The sequence below is a fragment of the Medicago truncatula genome, chromosome 2 (assembly GCF_003473485.1).
Source record: "Medicago truncatula cultivar Jemalong A17 chromosome 2, MtrunA17r5.0-ANR, whole genome shotgun sequence".
NCBI lineage: Eukaryota > Viridiplantae > Streptophyta > Magnoliopsida > Fabales > Fabaceae > Medicago > Medicago truncatula.
Genome location: NC_053043.1, coordinates 48,364,165 through 48,384,967, shown reverse-complemented (window position 1 = coordinate 48,384,967; position 20,803 = coordinate 48,364,165). Strand labels below are relative to the sequence as shown.

The 20,803-nt window shown below is 31.4% G+C and overlaps 1 protein-coding gene across 1 annotated transcript; it reads right to left on the bottom strand.

The window, feature by feature from the left end:
- Window positions 1-9,219: 9,219 nt before the first annotated feature.
- Window positions 9,220-10,810, bottom strand: LOC11432920 (uncharacterized). The gene is made up of 3 exons (XM_003597456.3): window positions 10,673-10,810; window positions 9,653-10,172; window positions 9,220-9,401 (listed from the first exon to the last, which is right to left on the bottom strand). The coding sequence occupies exons 1-3, from the start codon at window positions 10,808-10,810 to the stop codon at window positions 9,220-9,222; spliced, it is 840 nt and encodes a 279-aa protein (XP_003597504.3).
- Between the last annotated feature and the right edge of the window lie 9,993 nt (window positions 10,811-20,803).

The window sequence follows — 20,803 nt, the reverse complement described above, 5'->3', positions numbered from 1 at the left end:
AAGAGATGGAAAAAATGAGGCGACAAATTCAACAACTACAAGAGATTGTCAATGCCCAACAAGCCCTTTTGGAAGCACAACAAAAGAGATTCAAAGATCATGTCTCCGGTAGTGACTCTTCATCATCTAGAAGCAGTCGCTCACAACGACGTGAGCTTCAAATGAATGATATTAAAGTAGACATTCCAGATTTTGAAGGGAATCTACAACCAGATGATTTTCTAGATTGGCTACAAATTGTGGAACGTTTATTTAAATATAAGGAGGTTCCGGAGGAGCAAAAGGTAAAGATCGTTGCTGCCAAGCTGAAGAAACTCGCTTCAATTTGGTGGAAAAATGTTAAAAGGAGACGCAAGCGTGAAGGAAAAAGCAAGATCAAGACGTGGGAGAAAATGCGTCAAAAACTAACCCGTAAGTATTTACCTCCCCATTATTATCAATACAATTTTACTCAACCACAATTATCCAAAAAAATTTCATACCGACAATTTTCCCCCACAAAAAATCAAATTGACTCTCACAAACCACTAACCCATCAACCTATTTTCACATTTAAACCCCGTCATAAAACAGTCACAGAGATAAATACCAATATACCTAAATGTGTCATGTGTCAAGGGTACGGACACATAGCCATAGATTGTGTGAATTATAAAGCAGTCACCATCGTTAATAGAGAGATAAACAATATTTTTGAAGAAGAAAGAGAAGACATCCATGAATCATTTGAAGCAGAGACAATGGGAGAACCAATATATGATGAAGAATATGTTGGTACTGACATTTGTGAAGTGTTTAAAGAAGAAGGAAACAACGATCCAATGAATGATGTTGAACATGATCCTGATGATATTCATGAAGTGTTTGAAAAAGAGGAGAACGAACCACTGTATGACGGAGAATGTGTTCCTTTTGATTCTGGTAAATCACTTGTAGCTAGAAGAAGCTTACAAACAACAACAGATAAAGAAGAATCATGTCTAAAACATAATATCTTCCACACTTCCAACACCTCACAAGGTAAGGTCTGTGATATCATTGTCAACGGTGGAAGTTGTGAAAATGTTGTATCCAATTATATGGTAGAAAAATTAAATCTACCAACAAAGGAGCGCCTACACCCTCACAAGCTTCAACGGCTCAACAAGGATAATGAGGTAAAAGTATCTCAACACTCTATTATCTCATTTTCCATTGGCAATAATTATAAAGAAAATTTATGGTGTGATGTTATTTCTATGGATACTTGGATGCCATGTCAATATGATCGTTGTGCATTATACGATGATCATGTCAATACATGCACTTTCGTGAAAGATGTGATCAAGTTGGCACCTCTACCACTCAATGATGGAAAAGCGGAATTTAAGCTACTTGGACTTTCACCCGCAAAGGAACCATTCAAAGATAAGACAAAGTTATGTCTACTTCGTCCAGTTCCTAAGCCACCTTGGGAAAATGTTGGAACTGATTTTGTCCTTCGAATACTTTGACTTCCGTAGCAAAAGTATTCTGAAATCTTGACTCGAGGATGAACAAGGAAATCTTGACTCGAGGATGAGTCTCTTCCAACCCGTGGAGAATGATAGAGAATTATGGAGAATAATATAGAACATTATGGAACTTTTAAGATGTCGAAGAACTTTCAAGAATATTACAAAATAATGTCATAGTGATTAGGATCATCTCTAGGCACATGAACTAGATATTAGAATCTCTAGATAGTTCTTGTAATTAAGTAGTAGCATTAAATGTTTCTAGATATTTCTAGTTTGTAATGTAGAGCCTTCCTAGAGTAGTATAAATAAGGCTCACCACTAAGTGTTTAGGCACATTCAAAGAATCAAGTATTGAATCATTCAAGTAATATAACTTTTCTTTGAGAATATTAGAGTGTTTCTCTATTTTCTCTACCTTTCCTTTTGTCCCTGAGCCATCTTCTTTCTTGTTGGTGATGTGCTCAATCACTGAAACTGAAATCATCTCCTACCTTGTATTTATAATTTTTTTTTTGAAGGATACCTTGTATTTATAATAACTAGTGTGGTAATGCACATATGTATTATATTGCAACTATATTAGAAAATTTAAATGTTTGTGATAAATATATGAATAAATTAAATATTGTGACTTTTTGACCAAAACTTTTTTTTGGTCAAGCATTTTAGAATACATGCATGCTATTGAAAAAAAACTAAATATTTTTGTTCAAAAAAAGTTATTATCAAAAGTCAAATTATTTATATTTATTTTTCCATTAGAATGCATGATATTGTAATAAATGTGATAATAGATCTTGGTTTTGGGGTAGAAACAAATAAGAGAGTACATGTAATAAAGAAGAATGTGTGTGGGTGAGAGAGAGAAGGGCACCGTGAGATAGAAGAAATTGTTAAGGATTGGCCTTTTGGGATGAAGATTTTGAGTCTCAAAGAAAATCTCGGTTTATTTAATGAATATATGGATTTTTTATTGAATATTAAGTTAAATGTTATGAATTTCTGGATTTTTGTGATTTTTTATGTAAAAAAGGATAATTGTGTAAATTTTTTAGAACTTAAAGGATTAAAGTGGGAAAACAGAAAGATAAAAAGACAGAATCGTTATTTGAAATTAAGTTAAATGACCATATGTTTAATTTTTGAAATTAAGTTAGATTTAATTGCACTTTTGACCCCTATCTTTCTAGAAGTTGCGATTTTGGCCCCCTTATTAATTAAAATACAAAACAGCCCCATATGTATTGGATCTTTGGCAGTTTTGGCCTCCAAGGCCAATTTTGACTTGGTCTTCGCTGACTTAGCACCCACATCACTTAAGTGAGGTGTCACGTGTAATTTTTTTTCTTTTCTTTTTTTAATTCATGCCGGCTTTTTTTAATTTATTAGTCTCTCCTCAATTCAAATTTGTTTAATTTATGCTTAAACTCATGAGTTTTCAAACAAATTTTTGCAGACGTGTTAAAAACATTACTAAAAGTTCCTCTGCAAAAAATTGTCGCAAAATTTGATTTCTATGTCTAGATTTTGTTAATTTTATCTTTAACTTTTGCCGTTTTAAAAAATTCATATTTAATTCGTTTCATATTAAAAAAATCTAAATTTTGGTAAATGAACCTTTCATAATGTTCTAAACTTGTCTTAAAAAAATCGTTCAAAAATTTAAGAGTTTAAGGATAATTAAACAAATTTTGTTGTAACTGGGACTAAAACTAGAAGTAATTTTTTTTTTTTGTAAGGACTAAAAAACCTATTAAATTAAGTAAGGACTAAACTTAGAAGTTCCTAATTTTATAGGGACCAAAAACATATTTAACCCTAAAAACAAACTGAAAATTTACATTTACAGAATTAACAAATATAAGGGTGACTCCAACTAGCAACAATATTAACTCTTCTTTATAACTTTGCCTGAAAACTTTCTTTGTGAAGCAGTCGAAACACCTTTACTTGACCTGCAATTTCAACACAATAAAGAGTTATTATTTAATATGTTTTCTTCTATGGATATTTTTTATTTTATTTCTTTGCAACGACAATAAGAGCTAATGTAATAAAAAACACATCCAAGTACAAGATGTGCAAAGATGAGAAAAAAAAAAAGTTACAATACAATAGCACACAAACTTGGCTAACCAAATAAAGCAACATCAGGACTTTATCACTACCCTGACATAATAATTATGCAGGTTCAATTCTCACGGTTATAACAAAAGCCATGAAATCACTTGAAAATACAAGCCAAAATTGCAGCCATATCAAAGCACCACCCAAACTTTGCTTGCTTCTCACATTAGCTATACAGATTGCTGTCAAAATGACTAAAACTAAACTATAAGCAAGGCCAAACACACATTAATGATCACATTAGCTATACAGAATTTCAAGCTATTCTTGATAAATTTATCGATTCAGCGAAAGTACATTTGACTTCTCTTCAAACAATTAATTTCCATCACATCATTTCCACATATAATCATGAACATACCATAAGAAATTACAGAATCTAACTAATCAAAATTGTAGCCACAATTAATTGATGTACATATATGATCTGAATATCAATGAGTGCACAAATTTGAAATTTAGGACAAAGACATCGGAAAAAAGCAAGACAATACTCAGGAGTACCAAAAAGGAAACTACTCTTACATGTTGGATACGTCGGAGTGACAGGGATGTGAAGTCACACATAAAATGCAGAAATACTCTTAGTCATAATTCATTCATGACTAGAAAAGTGAACATCAAACAAAAAAGAACACGCTACGCTTAAAGACACACACATAGCTTTCAACCTTGCATTTTAGTGATTCACTAACTGAACTAAAATGATATAAGTGTGTGGTTACTGAACTGTGTCTAACATATTAGGTTCGCTAAACTCTATGTAGCAAGTGAAAGTGTTGTGTTTAATTAATTAATTGTAGGAGAACAAACTCAATCAAAGAAAATGTAAGAACAAATTTATTACCTAAATACCCAATTCTTCCGCTTGAGTTCCAAAGACATTAATTGTTGTCGGGATAAGTATTTTTTTCTCAACAATAATGAAGTTGTCGAGAAAAAACTAACTTATTCCAACAACTTAAAATAATTGTTGCTATATGCATGTTATTGTCAATAAATTGTTTGTCGCTGCGAAAAAGTCGTTGTAAAATATGTTATTTCTTGTATGGTCCAATGTAAGCCATGTAGAGCAATTATGAACCACACAATTATTTAATTCTTGGAAAACAAGGTAACAAGAAATTTCCAAGTTAACATGGTAAAACCAAAACTAGAAAGATAAAGCAAGAAACAAAAATATGATCAAGTCCAAACGCAAACACAATTCATATAATGCTAGAGACGACACAATTCTTCATAGGATATAGGATATTGAGACACTAATTGTCTTCATCCCATTGATTAAAATATAAAAGATATATAGATTGGGAAATCCTTGCACGACTTGTTATCAAGATCAATATACAAGCCCGTACTACTTAATTACATGCCATTTTGTCACTTCAAGCTTTGAGAATTGTTTCTCTGCCAACTTTAATTTTTCATATATGCCAACATTGCTGGTCTCAGATCCACAATGATCTCGCGAAATTCCTTATATGACACAAGTAATTTTTCAACCAAATCTGCTTTCCAATCCTTACAGAATCCTTTCATTTCGAGATCCTTTACCATTGACCACAGTGTAGGAATTGTCATTCAGAAATTTCGAGATCCTTTCCAATCCTTTACCATTTCGAGATTCCTTAAAGAACAACCGCCTTACCAATAGTTCCATGTTGTCCCGGCTGCAAATCCCTCTTATTATTTGTACTATTGATCATTCAAGATCATAGCAGTAGGACAAATTTTTGACTTCCGCTGGTTAATACATTATCACTGTCAGAAAGAACAATAGAATTTCCCTCAACTTCATGCTGACCCAGTTGTCATTTATGATTGTACCAACAATATAGGTTTTTGTTGTTTCCGTTGCCTCTTATTTAATATAATATTAGAAGTTACTCCAAGAACATCTAATATTATTGTATCAACTAAGAGGCAGCGGAAACCAAAAACATGTATTGCTGGTACAATCTTAAATGTGCAACAGGGCCAACACGAAATTGAGGGCAATTCTATTGTTCTTTCTGACAATGATAATGTATTAACTAAGAGGCAGCGGAAGTCGAAAACATGTCCTGCTGGTATGATCTTAAATGAGCCCATCAATTGTAAAAGTAATGACAGGGATTTGTAGTCGGGCCATCACGGAACTGATGGTAAGGCTGTTATTCATTATGACAACAAATTTTCTGAATTACAAAAGAAAAGACAAGTTTTGAAGAATTTAAATAGGGTTTCATTGGATAATGGAAGCCAGTATAATGTGAGATTAGCTTTGGTCCCTATTACCGTGATGAAAACTACATAATCCTTGATGAAAGAGACAATGCCTACATTGAGGTCAATGACAAAGGATCTCGAAATGAAAGGATTCTATAAGGATCGGAAAGCAGACTTGGTTGAAACTTTGCTAGCTCTTGATTCAGTTTTTTGTGGCAGCAGTTCTTCAATAAGACGACTAGATGCACCTACACCATAATCATATAATTAAATACTTGTGGTTCTTCAACTTTAAAATCAAATAGGAACAATTCAATTAGATGTTAATTAATCTTTGGATTGCCATATCTAATAGGAACTCTAGTAGATATTAAAATCATATAAGAACTTCAACTTGATTTTTTTTTTGAAAGAAGAACTTAATTTGATGTTAATTAATTTTGAAATCATTTGAGAACTTTTTAAAAAAAAATTGGCAAAGGGGAAATTTTTATCAATCAAATTTTTTCATGTATGAATAAAAAGGTTCAAGGTGAATGAAAAAAAAAAACCTGGTTTGCATCTTTTTCATGTTGTGATTGTGGAAGATCATCATTGGTAGAATTATCTTCTTGCAGTAATGGATCTACCAAGTATTCAAGGAAAGCTCTGATTGCATCAACAGTTGGACACACTTTTGATCCGTCAATGTTTGAATCTGATTTTCAAAAATCCAATACTTGACTATGGTTTTAGTTATCACATATAAATGGTGAACCAAAAATGAAAATGATGAGATGAGAGTAATCTCACTCTTTGTTCTTGTTTGTGATGTGCTCTCAGTTACTGAAACTGAAATCATCTCCTACCTTGTATTTATAATAACGACATGCCCATATGTATTATATTAAAAATTTAAATGTTTGCGATAACTATATGAATAAATTAAATATTTTGACTATTTAACTAAAATTAATTTTTTTTTTTTTGGAAAGATTGACCAAAATTTAATGTATTTCAATACAAAGACTTATATGAATAAATTAAATATTTTGACTATTTGACCAAAATTTAATTTTTTTTTTTAAAGTTTGACCAAAATTTAATGTATTTCAATACACAGACTATTGGCTGTTTTGTTGTATTTCTTTTTCTTTTTATGTTTTTAGCGGTTTTTCGGAGGGTTTTGGTATAGTCCCTTTCCTTTTGTATATATATATTTTCCCCTTTTTTAATAAATTTTTCGAGTTTGGCGGCATAGGATGGAGGTATCTCGGGATACCAATCTAGTTGGAATGTCGATGATGTCTGTCCTATCTCTTTGCATATAAAAAAAAATATATAGAAGGCCCTTAAAAAATTATATATTAAAATTTTAAATAGGGTATTTATTGATTTTTTTTCTTTCGCAAAAAAAAAAACTAAAAAAAAAAATGATGATAATTAAAGTTTTCAAAATCGTACGTTTTAGTAAACTTGTTTTGTCTATGTGAAATTAATTTTTGAACTCCATTCGTAGAATCCTAAAAATTTACATCATATTATATGTATACTATCTCCGTTTTTAAATATAAACAAAATTTACTTTTTAGGTTCTTTGAATAAATGATATATGTCGTCCATATTATAAACCACATACATCATTAATTCAATGAATCTTATTGAAAATTGACTCAAGAATTGGATGTTGAAGCACTGAGAAATCGTGGCACGTTTGCAGGGCAACGTGGCACGATTGGATGGTTCAGGTTTTGCGTTTGTCGCTGGAAAAATCGTGGCAGGATCCAGGAGGAACGTGGCATGATGGAAGAGGAACGTGACACGATCCAGGAGGAACGTGGCACGATGTAGACAGATAAGGTATAGTATTGTACTATCACCTGCTCCATCGTGGCACGATGGGCACGAAACGTGGCACGATGCTGCGTATTCCTGAACACTATTTAAGGCTTCTTTCTTTATTTTTTTGAGTGTGGCTTTGAGAGAGAAACTTGGGAATACAAAGGAGGTAACTTTAAGGTTGAGTGTCTTTGTAGTGAGGTTCTCTTGAGGGTTGGGAAACATTGTAAACACATTGTAAAGAATTTTCCAAGTTAACATTGTAAAACCAAAACTAGAAAGATAAAGCAAGAAACAAAAATATGATCAGTCCAAACGCAAACGCAAGTCATATAATGCTAGAGACGATACAATTCTTGCATTGATTAAAATATAAAATAAAACTGGTAATTATTTTTATTCTTATGCTTTTTCAGGTACTAATGGTACTAGAGATATTTGTATCAGCTCATGGATTTACCCTCTTCCTTGAATGCTTCTAGAGATACATTTAAGTATTGAATCTGCTAGGTCTCTTGATCAATCTCTTGGGCCTTTGATTTGGTGTATCACTAGAATTTGTATCCACCTTTATTGGACCATTTTTGTTTCTTGTATTAGGTCCCTCTTGATTTGTATCATGAGATCCTATTTGCTTTGTAACACAAGCCTCAATGGTTCGTGTACATTCATTTGAGTGATGTTGCATTGATGGATTTACTACCTTTCGGTCTTTTTTGTTTCTCCTTACATAGATCTTCAACACTTTGGGCCTATCCTGCTGACCCTGGTCCTTGACATCACTTGCACATCCCTCATATTCATTTTCTGAAATAGGTTGATTTTTGATTCCATCTTCAGTGATTTGCATCCTTGTAGAAGAAACCTTCTCAACCCGTCAATATATCCAATGGCATGTAGTTAGGTGAGAGATGATATATAATATTGGAAAAGCACTGAGACTATTTTTTTTCTTAAGAAAAAAGACATCTCAACAATAAAGGAAATAGTAAAAACTTTAGGGTTTATGTAAACCTAAAGAAGTATCCATAGACACAACTAGTAAGAGTTTACTCAATACAAAAAATATTGTATAAAACATTTGCACAACTTGCTATCAAGATTAATAAACAAGCCCTTACTACTTACATGCGATTCTGTCACTTCAAGCTTTGAGAATTGTTTCTCTGCCAGCATTAAATCTTGCAAACTATTTGAGAAAGCTTCTCTGCAAAGAACACATTATGCAAATAGCCATCATTATTTTATGCACAAGGTGAAAATGAAAACATAAGTTGGAAATGGGAAATAATTTAATCAAACCTATGCTTTGTTTCCGAGGCTTTCGAATTATGAGGTCAATATTCATTACTATAAATCAATCTAAATTTAGCATCAGAAAATGGGAAATGTGAATTATACAAACCTAGAAATCCATTCTGAGATTATTTCAGAATAAGGAAGCATGTGGAAGTAATTGACAACTGCGGTGGCCTTCCAACTGCAAGAACTTCTTTTGACCAAAGGACCCCGAAAGCTATACAAAGATGAGATATCAAATGTTATAGAGAAACACACAAAAAGTTTGTCATAGAAAAGCGATATCGATTGTAGCGAACCTTTCAATTAAATCTTTGATAGGAACTTGAGTAAACCCTTCATCGATGGACTGTGAGCCCTTCATTATATAAAAGCGAGAAGCTGTCCTCTCTTTGCTCTGGGAATGCACAGTGTAACTTCCCAAAAGCATCATATCAATACTATTGACACCTATTCACAAGGGAAATATGAAATCATTACATAAGAATCATGTTCAACTATTATGAGTCAAAAAATGCATGTTAAAACTATTTAATAGAGAAAAAACAAAAGATGTAAAAGTGTACACCATGAGCTGATATGAACCTAAAGATTTATAGAAAACATAAGTAAAGTGTACACAATGAGTCATGCTGGCAATTGATTCCAATTGTGAATAAATTAAAACTAATGCAATCTCTATGTAAAAGAAGGATAATTACCCGCAATTTCCTTAACAGCAGAATATCCAACTTGCAAGAGTTGATCTTCATTTAATATGACTTTCGAACGCTTCATAATTACTCTTCTTCTTTTGCATGGAGATTTGATCTCACTTGTAACTTCAGAAATTTGATCTAATGTATCAACATCTTTTTCAATCAATGACCATACTCCATGAGGGATGGAATTAAAATGCAAGAAGCAGTTTTCCTTCTCATTATCAACCAAAAGGACTGCAACTTTTGAAATGGGCCAACCCTCTATATTAGGATCATTTTTCGATGCATCTAAATATAAGCATATATCATAGGCACTCATGATTGCTTTTTCTGCTAATGAAAGTTGCTGCTCCGCGTCAACAAGTTCAGCATATTCAGGCAGCAACGTGAATTTCATATATGCTGACATTGCTGGTCTTAGATCCACAATGATCTTGCAAAATTCCCTATATGGCAAAAATGCTAGCTCTTGATTCAGTTTTCTGTGGTAGTAGTTGTTCAATAACGCGACTGAATGCACCTACACCATAATCATATAATTAAACTTTGGTTCTTCATCATTAAAACCAAATAGGATAATTCAATTAGATGTTAATTAATCTTTGGATTGCCATATCTAATTGGAACTTCATGTAGATGTAAAATCAGGAACTTCAATTAGATATTAAAATCAAATAAGATTTTCAATTTGATGTTAATTAATCTTTCAATTTTAAAATCAAATGAGAATTTTTTTAAAATATTGGCAAAGGGGAAATTTTTATAAATCAAAGTGATACTAATGACGAGTCTTCGAGGGGATTTTAACTCTTTACCTGGAGGTAACAAGGATAAGCTCGTACAACTGAGCAATCACCTCAAGTTTAAATCGACTTCCATTAAATGTTAATTAATGAAATTTAAAATAATTATGTTTAAAAAGGCGTAACAAAAATCATGTCCAAATAGTCACCAAGAGGTATTAGTTAATCTTTGGATTGCCATTAAAATAAAGTTTCAAGGTGAATGAAAAAAACAAACCTGGTTTGCAACTTTTTCATGTTGTGATAGTGGAAGATCATCATTGGTAGAATGATCTTCTTGCAGCAATGGATCTACCAAGTATTCAAGGAAAGCTCTGATTGCATCAACAGTTGGACAGACTTCTGATACATCCATGTTTGAATCTGATTTTCAAAAATCCAATAATTGTCTATAGTTTAGTTGTCACTTATAAGCAGAAAAAAATGGTCTTGGGCAATAGTACATGCATGTTCTATAATCCCAAAAAACCAAGCATATTGTTTTCTTTTTTGAGTAAAACCAAGCAAAATGTAAGAGTAAGTTTACGTTTTGATTTAGATTTTTGGAGTTTACCTTTGGGAATTTGGAGTTGGAAAATGTTACAATGAGTCAAAAAAATGCCAGCTGCTATAGATGAACCAAAAATGAAAATGGTGAGAGGAGAGTAATCTCACTCTTTGTTCTTGTTGGTGATGTGCTCAATCACTGAAACTGAAATCATCTCCTACCTTGTATTTATAATAAATCTAGTGTGGTAATGACATATGTAATATGTTGCACTCCTTCCATCCCAAAATGTAAGCAAAAATGGATCACCATAAATTGATTTTGGGACGGAGGGAGTATATTGCAATTATATTAGAAAATTTAAATGTTTGTGATAAATATATGAATAAAATAAATATTGTGATTGTTTGACCAAAATTTAATGTTTTACAATACAAAGATTTCTCATACATTCTTTAAAAAATAAAAGACTTCTAATACATTAATGATGATAATTAAAGTTGTCAAAATCATATGTTTTAGTAAACTTGTTTTGCCTGCGTGAAATTGATTTCTAAACTCGACTCGTAAAATCGTAGAATATGAACCAAATGTAAAAATTTAGATGATTTTTTTTTGATAGTTTTTTTCGAGTTTACGTGTGTTTACATGAGTTTATCGAATTCTTCTGAATAAACTCAGTTTTATTTCAAGTTTACTAAAATTTGAATTTATTAATTTTCATCTGTGTGTAAAAATTATAAGGCATCAGAATGAAACAAAGCGTTGAATATAAATGATAAACAATATTTGAGAGGTTAGGTAGCTTAACTTGTTCGAGTTAAGCTTAAGAAGTTAGAGGTTATGGGTTCAAACCCGTGCAAATTAATATATTTTAACGTAAAAAAAAAAAAAAACTAATCACGAACAAGGTTCATAAGTATATTTCAAAAATAAAAAATAAAAACAATATGCCCTTGGAAAAAATTATAATAAGTGTGATTTTTTTTTATTAATTTAGTTAATATTTTTATTTATTTGAGATATACATGACAAGGTTCATGAACTTCCCTTCGGTGTGTGCATCTATAATAAAAAAATTATCATAACTTTACCGGATAGTGATTGACACTTAGCATTTTAGTTGATTCTTTTTTTTTTGTTCAAGCATTTTAGTTGATTCTAAAATTGATTTTTAAATTACAATACATGCATGATATTGTAATAAATGTAAATATTTTTGTTCAAAAAAGTTAGTAGCAAAAGTCAAATTATTTATATTTATTTTTCCATTAGAATGCATGATATTGTAACAAATGTGATAATTTTTGTCCAAAAACTTTCAAAAAAAGTTAAATTATTTGTATTTCAATTTTCAAATTTTTTGTTACCATGTTATAAATACAGAGTTTCGATGCCACTTAGAAGTGACTAATTTTCGACGATACACAAGAGTCAATAATTGAACCCTTTGAACACTAGTTTAAGGAACCCAAATTTGTTTATCACATGAATTATTCATGTCGGTGAGCAACTAAAGTAAAAAAATGTGCATGGTTTTAATTTTTTAGATCTTGGTTTTAGGGTAGAAACAAACATTGGAGTTCATGTAATAAAGAAGAATGTGTGTGGGTGAGAAAGAGAGAAGAGCACCGTGAGAAAGAAGAATTTGTTAAGGATTGGCCTTTTGGGATGAAGATTTAGAGTCTCTCCTTAAATTACTCTTTCATTAGAAATAAAATAATTAAGTCTAAAAGGAAAAAATCTCGGTTTAATTGATGAATATATGGATTTTTTTTTATTGAATATTATGATAAATGTTATGAATTTCTGGATTTTTGTGATTTTTTAAGTGTAAAAAGGATAATTGTGTTACTTTATAACTTGAAGGACTAAAACAGGAAAACAAAAGGATAAAAGACCGAACTATTACTTGAAATTAAGTTAAATGTGTGTGTAATTTTTGAAATTGAGTTAAAGGAGCGTATGTGTAATTTTAGTTGTGTAATAATTGAAATTAATTCATTAAAACAACAAAATAAAATTAGTTTGGCTTTATATAATGTTAATAGATAGATTGTTTTTAATATCTATATTTTATATTTTTTTTTAGTTATTCTATCTACTCCTAAATGTATTTTTTTCTACCTAATCCCCCATTGTTTATAACTCAATCTTAATCCCACCAAAACAAGTAACATTATTAATGTCTAAACCTCCAATTAATAACCATATTATTAATTCTACAACAATTCATGCATTGCGAAGTATGACATTAATTTAAAAGGAAGAGATATTTACCATACAACTAATCAAATGCAACACAACGATATTCAAAAGAAAATGTTATTTCTCTAAAAAAATAGCATCAAAATTTTTTCAAGACACGACAGTCAAGTTTTAATTGCATAATTTATTTGTTCATTTCCTATTTTTCAGCCACACCTCCTTGAATTGTGACAAATTGTGCATTGTGATTGGCTGCTCTTTATTCTTGAAGAATTCTTGATGTTATTTTTCTAGAGATATAACATTGTTCCTAAACTAATTAAATGCAACGTAACATTAGAGATTTATTATGACATTAATTTCAAAGGAAACAATACCCCCTCCTTTCCTTTATAACCGTCACTTTTACATATATTTTTTTCTTCTAATTAAGTGTCACTTTCAAAGTTTAATGTAACATTAAATGTTGTTTTTCCTATAATGCCTTTAGTAATTTATTGCAGAGATAGAAATATATGAAATACTCCCTCCAGTCCTATTTACAAGAAACAATTTACTTTTTAGATACATTAAATAATTTATGTATTTGGTTTAGGTTCTTGACTAAATACATACATTATTCAATGTATCTAAAAAATCAACTTTCTCTTATAAATAGGACCGGAGGGAGTATGATATTAAATAATTAAGGATATTATTGACAAACCATAAGTTATTGTATCAAAAATAGTGAAATACATTTAATGTCTTGATTTATGCAAAAAGTTAAAATGTGACAATTAAAAAAGAACGGAAAGAGTATTTACAATGCAACACAACATTCAAGATTAATTACCACAATTTCCTAGGCAATACATTCAAATAGTTCATGATACAATTTCCTAGACAATTCACTCAACAAACTAAATGCAAGACAACATTTAAAACTAGTTACTAAAACCCACTAAAATTTGGTGGGTAGCTTTTATCATCGTTCATTGGTATTCTCTCCGTTTTAAAACATAAGCAAAATTCATTTTTTAAGTTCATTTATTTAATGATGTATATGATCTATATTATGAACCACATACATCATTAAATGAATGAATTTAAAAAATGAATTTTGCTTATATTTTGAAACGGAGGGAGTGGTCAATATATCACTGCATTTGTTGCATTTGATTATGTGCATAAATATGCTCAATAAATTTAAATGTAATAAATGAATCACAATGCTTGGAATGATATTTAGCTTTAACCATGAGCTTCCATAATATTGCAAGAGATATGCCCGGTCTATGAGTTTTGGAGTTACTAAACTTCGTAGAAAAAGATGGAGGTGATGTGAAATAATATTTTACTGTAGCTTGTAGTCATGGAACAAACTATTTGAGCGGATCAAATCATCTTTTGAAGCTAAATCCAATAACAAAAACTCAGTGTAAGGCTAGATTGTATGCATGTATTTGGTTAGATGAAACAATTACCACTTTAAGAGTCGATCTCAAGCTTAATAATGATCTAAGCCCTACCAAGGTATTCTATTTTAGAAGTAGTAAGAATTTGATGTCTCATTCAAAAAATATATTAGAACTCAATATTCAAGTTGGGATAAATCTAAGCATAAATTTTAAATCTTTGGCAACTGAAGAAAATGGATATGAGAATTTGACACTTGCAGAAAATGATTTTAGAAACTATTTTGTTAGAATTCAAAAATAAAATAGCCAATTATATCATGTAATTGACATCGTAAAGGATGTCCTCCTTCAAAAAGGAAGTGTTGAGCATGTGAGTCAAAATTAGTGTGTGTTGGAAGTTTGAAATCATGACACGATTTTGAGGCTGGATGTGAGTGTGTTTCTGGAAGTCAAATCGTGACACAATTTAGGGAATCGTGACACGATTTTTGGATAAGGGTGCAATACAATATTGTGTACGAGCTTTATCGTGGCACAATTTAGGCAAATTGTGACACGATTTTGCTTGGATCTGAACACTATATAAGCATCCTTTGACCCATTTGTTGAGCAAGCTTGGTGAATCTCATGAGAACCAAAGGAGGGAGCTTTTAGGGTATGTAGATACTAAAGGTTGAGGGTCTTTGGGTGAGGTTCAAAGCTTCAAGATGTGAATCTTGGAGAACCAAAAAAGGGGGCTCTTTGGAGAGGGTTGGTGCCTTTAGGTGAGAGATTCATGGGATTGGGAAACACATCAAAGGAGAGTTTTTATGAGCAACTTGGGCGAGTCTTACGAGACCAAAAGAGTATATCATTAGGAAATCAAAAGCTACGGATTGGTTCCTTTTAGGGGTTAGAATCTAGAGTTGGGAAACACCTTGGATCGAGTGAACTCATTGAGTCTCTTGTTCATGAAAGAAGGAGATTGAGAAAATCGTAGAAATTAGGTTTGTAGAAAAGCTACGGATTGGTTCCCTTTTAGGGGTTAGACTCTAGAGTTGGGAAACACCTTGGATCGAGTGAACTCATTGAGTCTCTTGTTCATGAAAGGAGGAGATTGAGAAAATCGTAGAAATTAAGTTTGTTCTTGGAGAGCTTGTTGAAGCTAATTTCTTGTAACTCTTTTGTATATCTTTGTAAAGTACTCATTGATAGTGAAGCGGAGAGATCATTCTCTCTCCCCCATAGTAGGTTAGTGTTGAACTGAACTGGGTAAACAATTATTTGATGTTGTTCTTTTTCTTTACTCTCTTTATCTTGATTATTTTGGTTTGTTTGTGGTTTTGCTATACACTTGGTTGCTAGATTAGATCTAGATATATTGTTGTTGCTTGCGGTTATTTTGGTTGCCATTGATACTTGCTCCACAAATCTAAATTTCATTGACGTGAGATTAGAAGTTACCGAATTCAGAACATGAAGTCTTCTAAAATTTATCAAATTATGAAAAGACTTGCAAAGAAAATTTATCAAATTATTCTTTGGTTTCGTTGGCTTAGATGTTTTCAAAGCACATCAAAATAAATTTGGTTGTTGTACCGTTGTAGGCTTCTTTTTTTGAAGGAAGGGTCGTTGCTGTTGTACTGTTGTAGGCTTGTAGAAGGGTCGTTGTATTTCTTGTGCTCAGAAATTGTGTTATGTTTCCTAATGAATCTAATTTATTTATGAAGAAAAACAAATAAACAAGATTTGATCAGTGTGATTTGGGTTTCAATTTTTATAAAGTTTGGATGACTTTGAGTTATGTATAACTATTATTCATTTGCATTGAGTTGTGTAGAAAAATTTGGGAATTCTTCAAATGTTCACATTTCCATGTAATGCAATATAATTGTAGCAATGTAATGGACAACTTCATGGTGATAGACTAGAAACCTGTTTATTCTACTTGTGAATTATATTTTGATACTTTTAAGCATGGAAAATATCTATGGATAGATTCATCTTCGTTTTGTGGTTGTGGATTCGATCTTATGATTTACTTATCACTTATCATTCTTGAACGTCATCATTGTGATTCCTTATAAATGTACACATTGTTGTCATGTGTGCAGAGTCCAATGTAAGCAATGCAAAACAATTATAAACCACACATTTATTTAACTCCTGGAAAACAAGGTAACAAGAAATTTCCAAGTTAACAACATGGTAAAACCAAAACTAGAAAGATAAAGCAAGAAATAAAAATATAATCAGTCCAAACGCAAACACTATTCATATAATGCTAGAGAGTAGAAACGATACAATTCTTCCTAGGATATAGGATATTGAGACACTAATTGTCTTCGATCCATTGATTAAAATATAAAAGAAAATTCCTAATTATTTTTATTCTTATCCATTTTCTGGTACTAAAGGACAACTTGTATCAGCTCATGGATTTATCCTATTCCTTGATGCTAATAGCAATATATTTAATTATTGAATCTGCTAGGTCTCTTGATCAATCTCTTGGGCCTTTGTTTTGGTGTATCACTAGAATTTGTATCCACCTTTATTGGATCATTTTTGTTTCTTGTATTAGGTCCCTCTTGATTTGTATCATGCATGGGATCCTATTTGCTTTCGATCTTTTTTGTTTTTCCTTACATCGATCTTAAACACTTTTGGCCTATCCTGCTGACCCTGGTCCATGACATTACTTGCACATCCTTCAGATTCAAGCTTTGAAAAATATTGTATAAAACATCTGCACAACTTGTTATCAAGATCAATATACAAGCCCTTACTACTTACATGTGATTCTGTCACTTCAAGCTTTGAGACTTGTTTCTCTGCCAGCTTTAAATCTTGCAAACTATTTGAGAAAGCTTCTCTGCAAAGAACATATTATGCAAATATCCATCATTATTTTATGGAAAAGGTGAAAACGAAAACGTAATATGGAAATGAGAAATAATTTAATCAAAACTATGCAATGTTTACGAGGCTTCTAATTATGAGGTCAATATTCATTACTGTAAATCCATATGAATTTAGCATCGGAAAATAGGAAATGTGAATTATACCAACCTAGAAATCCATTCAGAGATTATTTCAGAATAAGGAAGCATCTGGAAGTACTTGACAAGGGAGGTGGTCTTCCAACTGCTAGAACTTCTTTTGACCAAAGGACCCCAAAAGCTATACAAAGAAGAGATATCAAATGTTGTAGAGAAAGACACAAAGTTTGTTATAGAAAAGCCATATCGATTGTAACAAACCTTTCAATTAAATCTTTGATAGGAACTTTAGTAAACCCTTCAACAATCGACTGTGAGCACTTCATTATATAAAAGCGAGAAGCTGCCCTCTCCTTGCTCTGGGAATACACTGTATAACTTCCCAAAAGCATCATATCAATACTATTGACACCTATTCACAAGGGAAATATGAAATCATTATATAAGAATCATGTTCGACTATTATGAGTCAAAAAATGCATGTTAAAACAATTTAATATACAGAAAATAAAGAAAAAACAAAGCATGTCCTGATATGACAAGATGTACAGAAAACATAAGAAAAGTGTACACCATGAGTCATGCTGGCATATGATTCCAATTGTGAATAAATTAAAACAAATGCAATCTTTATGTTAAAGTAGGATAATTACTTGCAGCTTCGCTAATAGCAGAATATCCATCTTGCAAGAGTTGATCTTCATTTAATATGACTTTCGAACGCGTCATAATTACTCTTCTTCTTTTGTATGGAGATTTGATCTCACTTGTAACTTCAGAAATTTGATCTGAAGTATCAACATCTTTTTCAATCAATGACCATACTCCATCAGTGAAGGAATTAAAACGCAAGAAGCTGTTTTCCTTCTTACTATCGACCAAAAGGACCGCGACTTTTGAAATGGGCCAACCCTCTATATTAGGTTCATTTTTCGATGCATCTAAAGATAAGCATATATCATGCGAACTCATGATCGCCTTTTCAGTTAATGAAAGTTGCTGCTCCACATCAACGAGCTCAGCATAATCACGCTGCAACATGAATTTCATATATGCTGACAGTGATGGTCTCAGATCCACAATGATCTTGCAAAATTCCCTATATGGCAAAAATGCTAGCTCTTGATTCAGTTTTATGTGGTAGTAGTTGTTCAATAACACGACTGCATGCACCTACGCCATAATCATATAATTAAATACTTGTGGTTCTTCAACTTTTAAATCAAATAGGAACTTTAATTAGATGTTAATTAATCTTTGGATTGCCATATCTACTAGGAACTTTAAGTAGATGTTAAAATCATGAACTTCAATTAGATATTTTTTTTGACAAATATGAACTTCAATTAGATATTAAAATCAAATAAGAACTTCAATTTGATGTTAACTAATCTTTCAATTTTAAAATCAAATGAGAACATTTTTTAAAATATTGGCACTAATGACCAATTCATAACCGTCTTCGAGGGGATTTTGAACTCTTTACCTCTTTACGTGGAGGTAACAAGGCTAAGCTCGTACAACTGAGCAATGACCTCAAGTTTAAATCGACTTCCATTAAATGTTAATTAATGAAATTTAAAATAATTTTGTTTAAAAAGGCGTAACAAAAATCATGTCCAAATAGTCACCAAGAGGTATTAGTTTTTTTTTAAGACATAAAAAACCAAGAGGTATTAGTTAATCTTTGGATTGCCATTAAAATAAAGTTTCAAGGTGAATGAAAAAAATAAACCTGGTTTGCAACTTTTTCATGTTGTGATAGTGGAAGATCATCATTGGTAGAATGATCTTCTTGCAGCAATGGATCTACCAAGTATTCAAGGAAAGCTCTGATTGCATCAACAGTTGGACACACTTCTGATGCATCCATGTTTGAATCTGATTTTCAAAAATCCAATAATTGTCTATAGTTTTAGTTGTCACATATAAGAAGAAAAAAATTGTAAGAAAGTAATTTTAAATTGAATTCAAGCATCATGGTCTTGGACAATAGTACATGCATGTTCTATAATCCCAAAAAACCAAGCATATTGTTTTTTTTTTGTTGAGTAAAACCAAGCAAAATGTAACAATAAGTTTACGTTTTGATTTAGATTTTTGGAGTTTACCTTTGGGAATTTGGAGTTGGAAAATGTTACAATGAGTCAAAAAATGCCAACTATAGATGAACCAAAAATCAAAATGGTGAGAGGAGTGTAATGTCACTCTTTGTTCTTTTTGGTGATGTGCTAAATGATAAGTAATATTAGAGGTTATGGGTTCAAACCCGTGCAAATCAATATATATTAATGTAAAAACTAATTACTAATTAACAATTTACCATTAGAAAAAAAATGATATAAATATTATTTTTTTATTAATTTAGATAATATTTTTATTTAGGAAAATATTACATAGACACCCTTTATTTCTATACACTCTTGTACACCCCATACATTAGGAAGAAAGAAGAGGAGAGAAAAGAGAAAGTGTGCTTGTGCGGGGTCCATGTGGCCACGTGTCAGATTTTTATGTGGGTGTCAAATGATGTATTGCCACCTAAAGATGTCTATGTATCATAACTCTTTTATTTATTTGAGATATACATGACAAGGTTCATGAACTTCCCTTCGGTGTCTGCATCTATAATTAAACTTTTATGAACACTTTACCAAACACTTAGCATTTTAGTTGATTCTTTTTTTTTTGTTCAAACATTTTAGTTGATTCTAAATTTGATTTTTAAATTACAATACATGCATGGTATTGTAATAAATGTAATTATTTTGTTCAAAAAGAAGTTAGCAGCAAAAGTCAAATTATTTATATTTATTTTTCCATAAGAATACATGATATTGTAATAAATGTGATAATTTTTTTGTCCAAATTTTTTTAGCAAAAAAGTTAAATTATTTGTATTTCAATTTTCAAATTTTTTTGTTACCATGTTATAAGTACGGAGTTTCGGCTTCCACTTAGAAGTGACTACCTTCCGTTGATACGCAAGAGTCAATGATTGAACCCCTTGAACACTTGTTTAAGGAACCTAAATCTTTTTATCACTTGAATCACTTCACTGTCGGTGCATTCAACATTCTTTTATTGTTGGAACAAAATTGAATTTGTACAGTACCTATAAAGTTTTGATGATAACAAAGTATTAAAGAACAATTGGATATGCTAATATATATTCACATGTGCACTCTAAAGACCATCAGACTCTGAAGACCACCAAACTCTGAAGGCCACTAGACTATGAAGACCACCAGACTTTGAAGACCATCAGACTC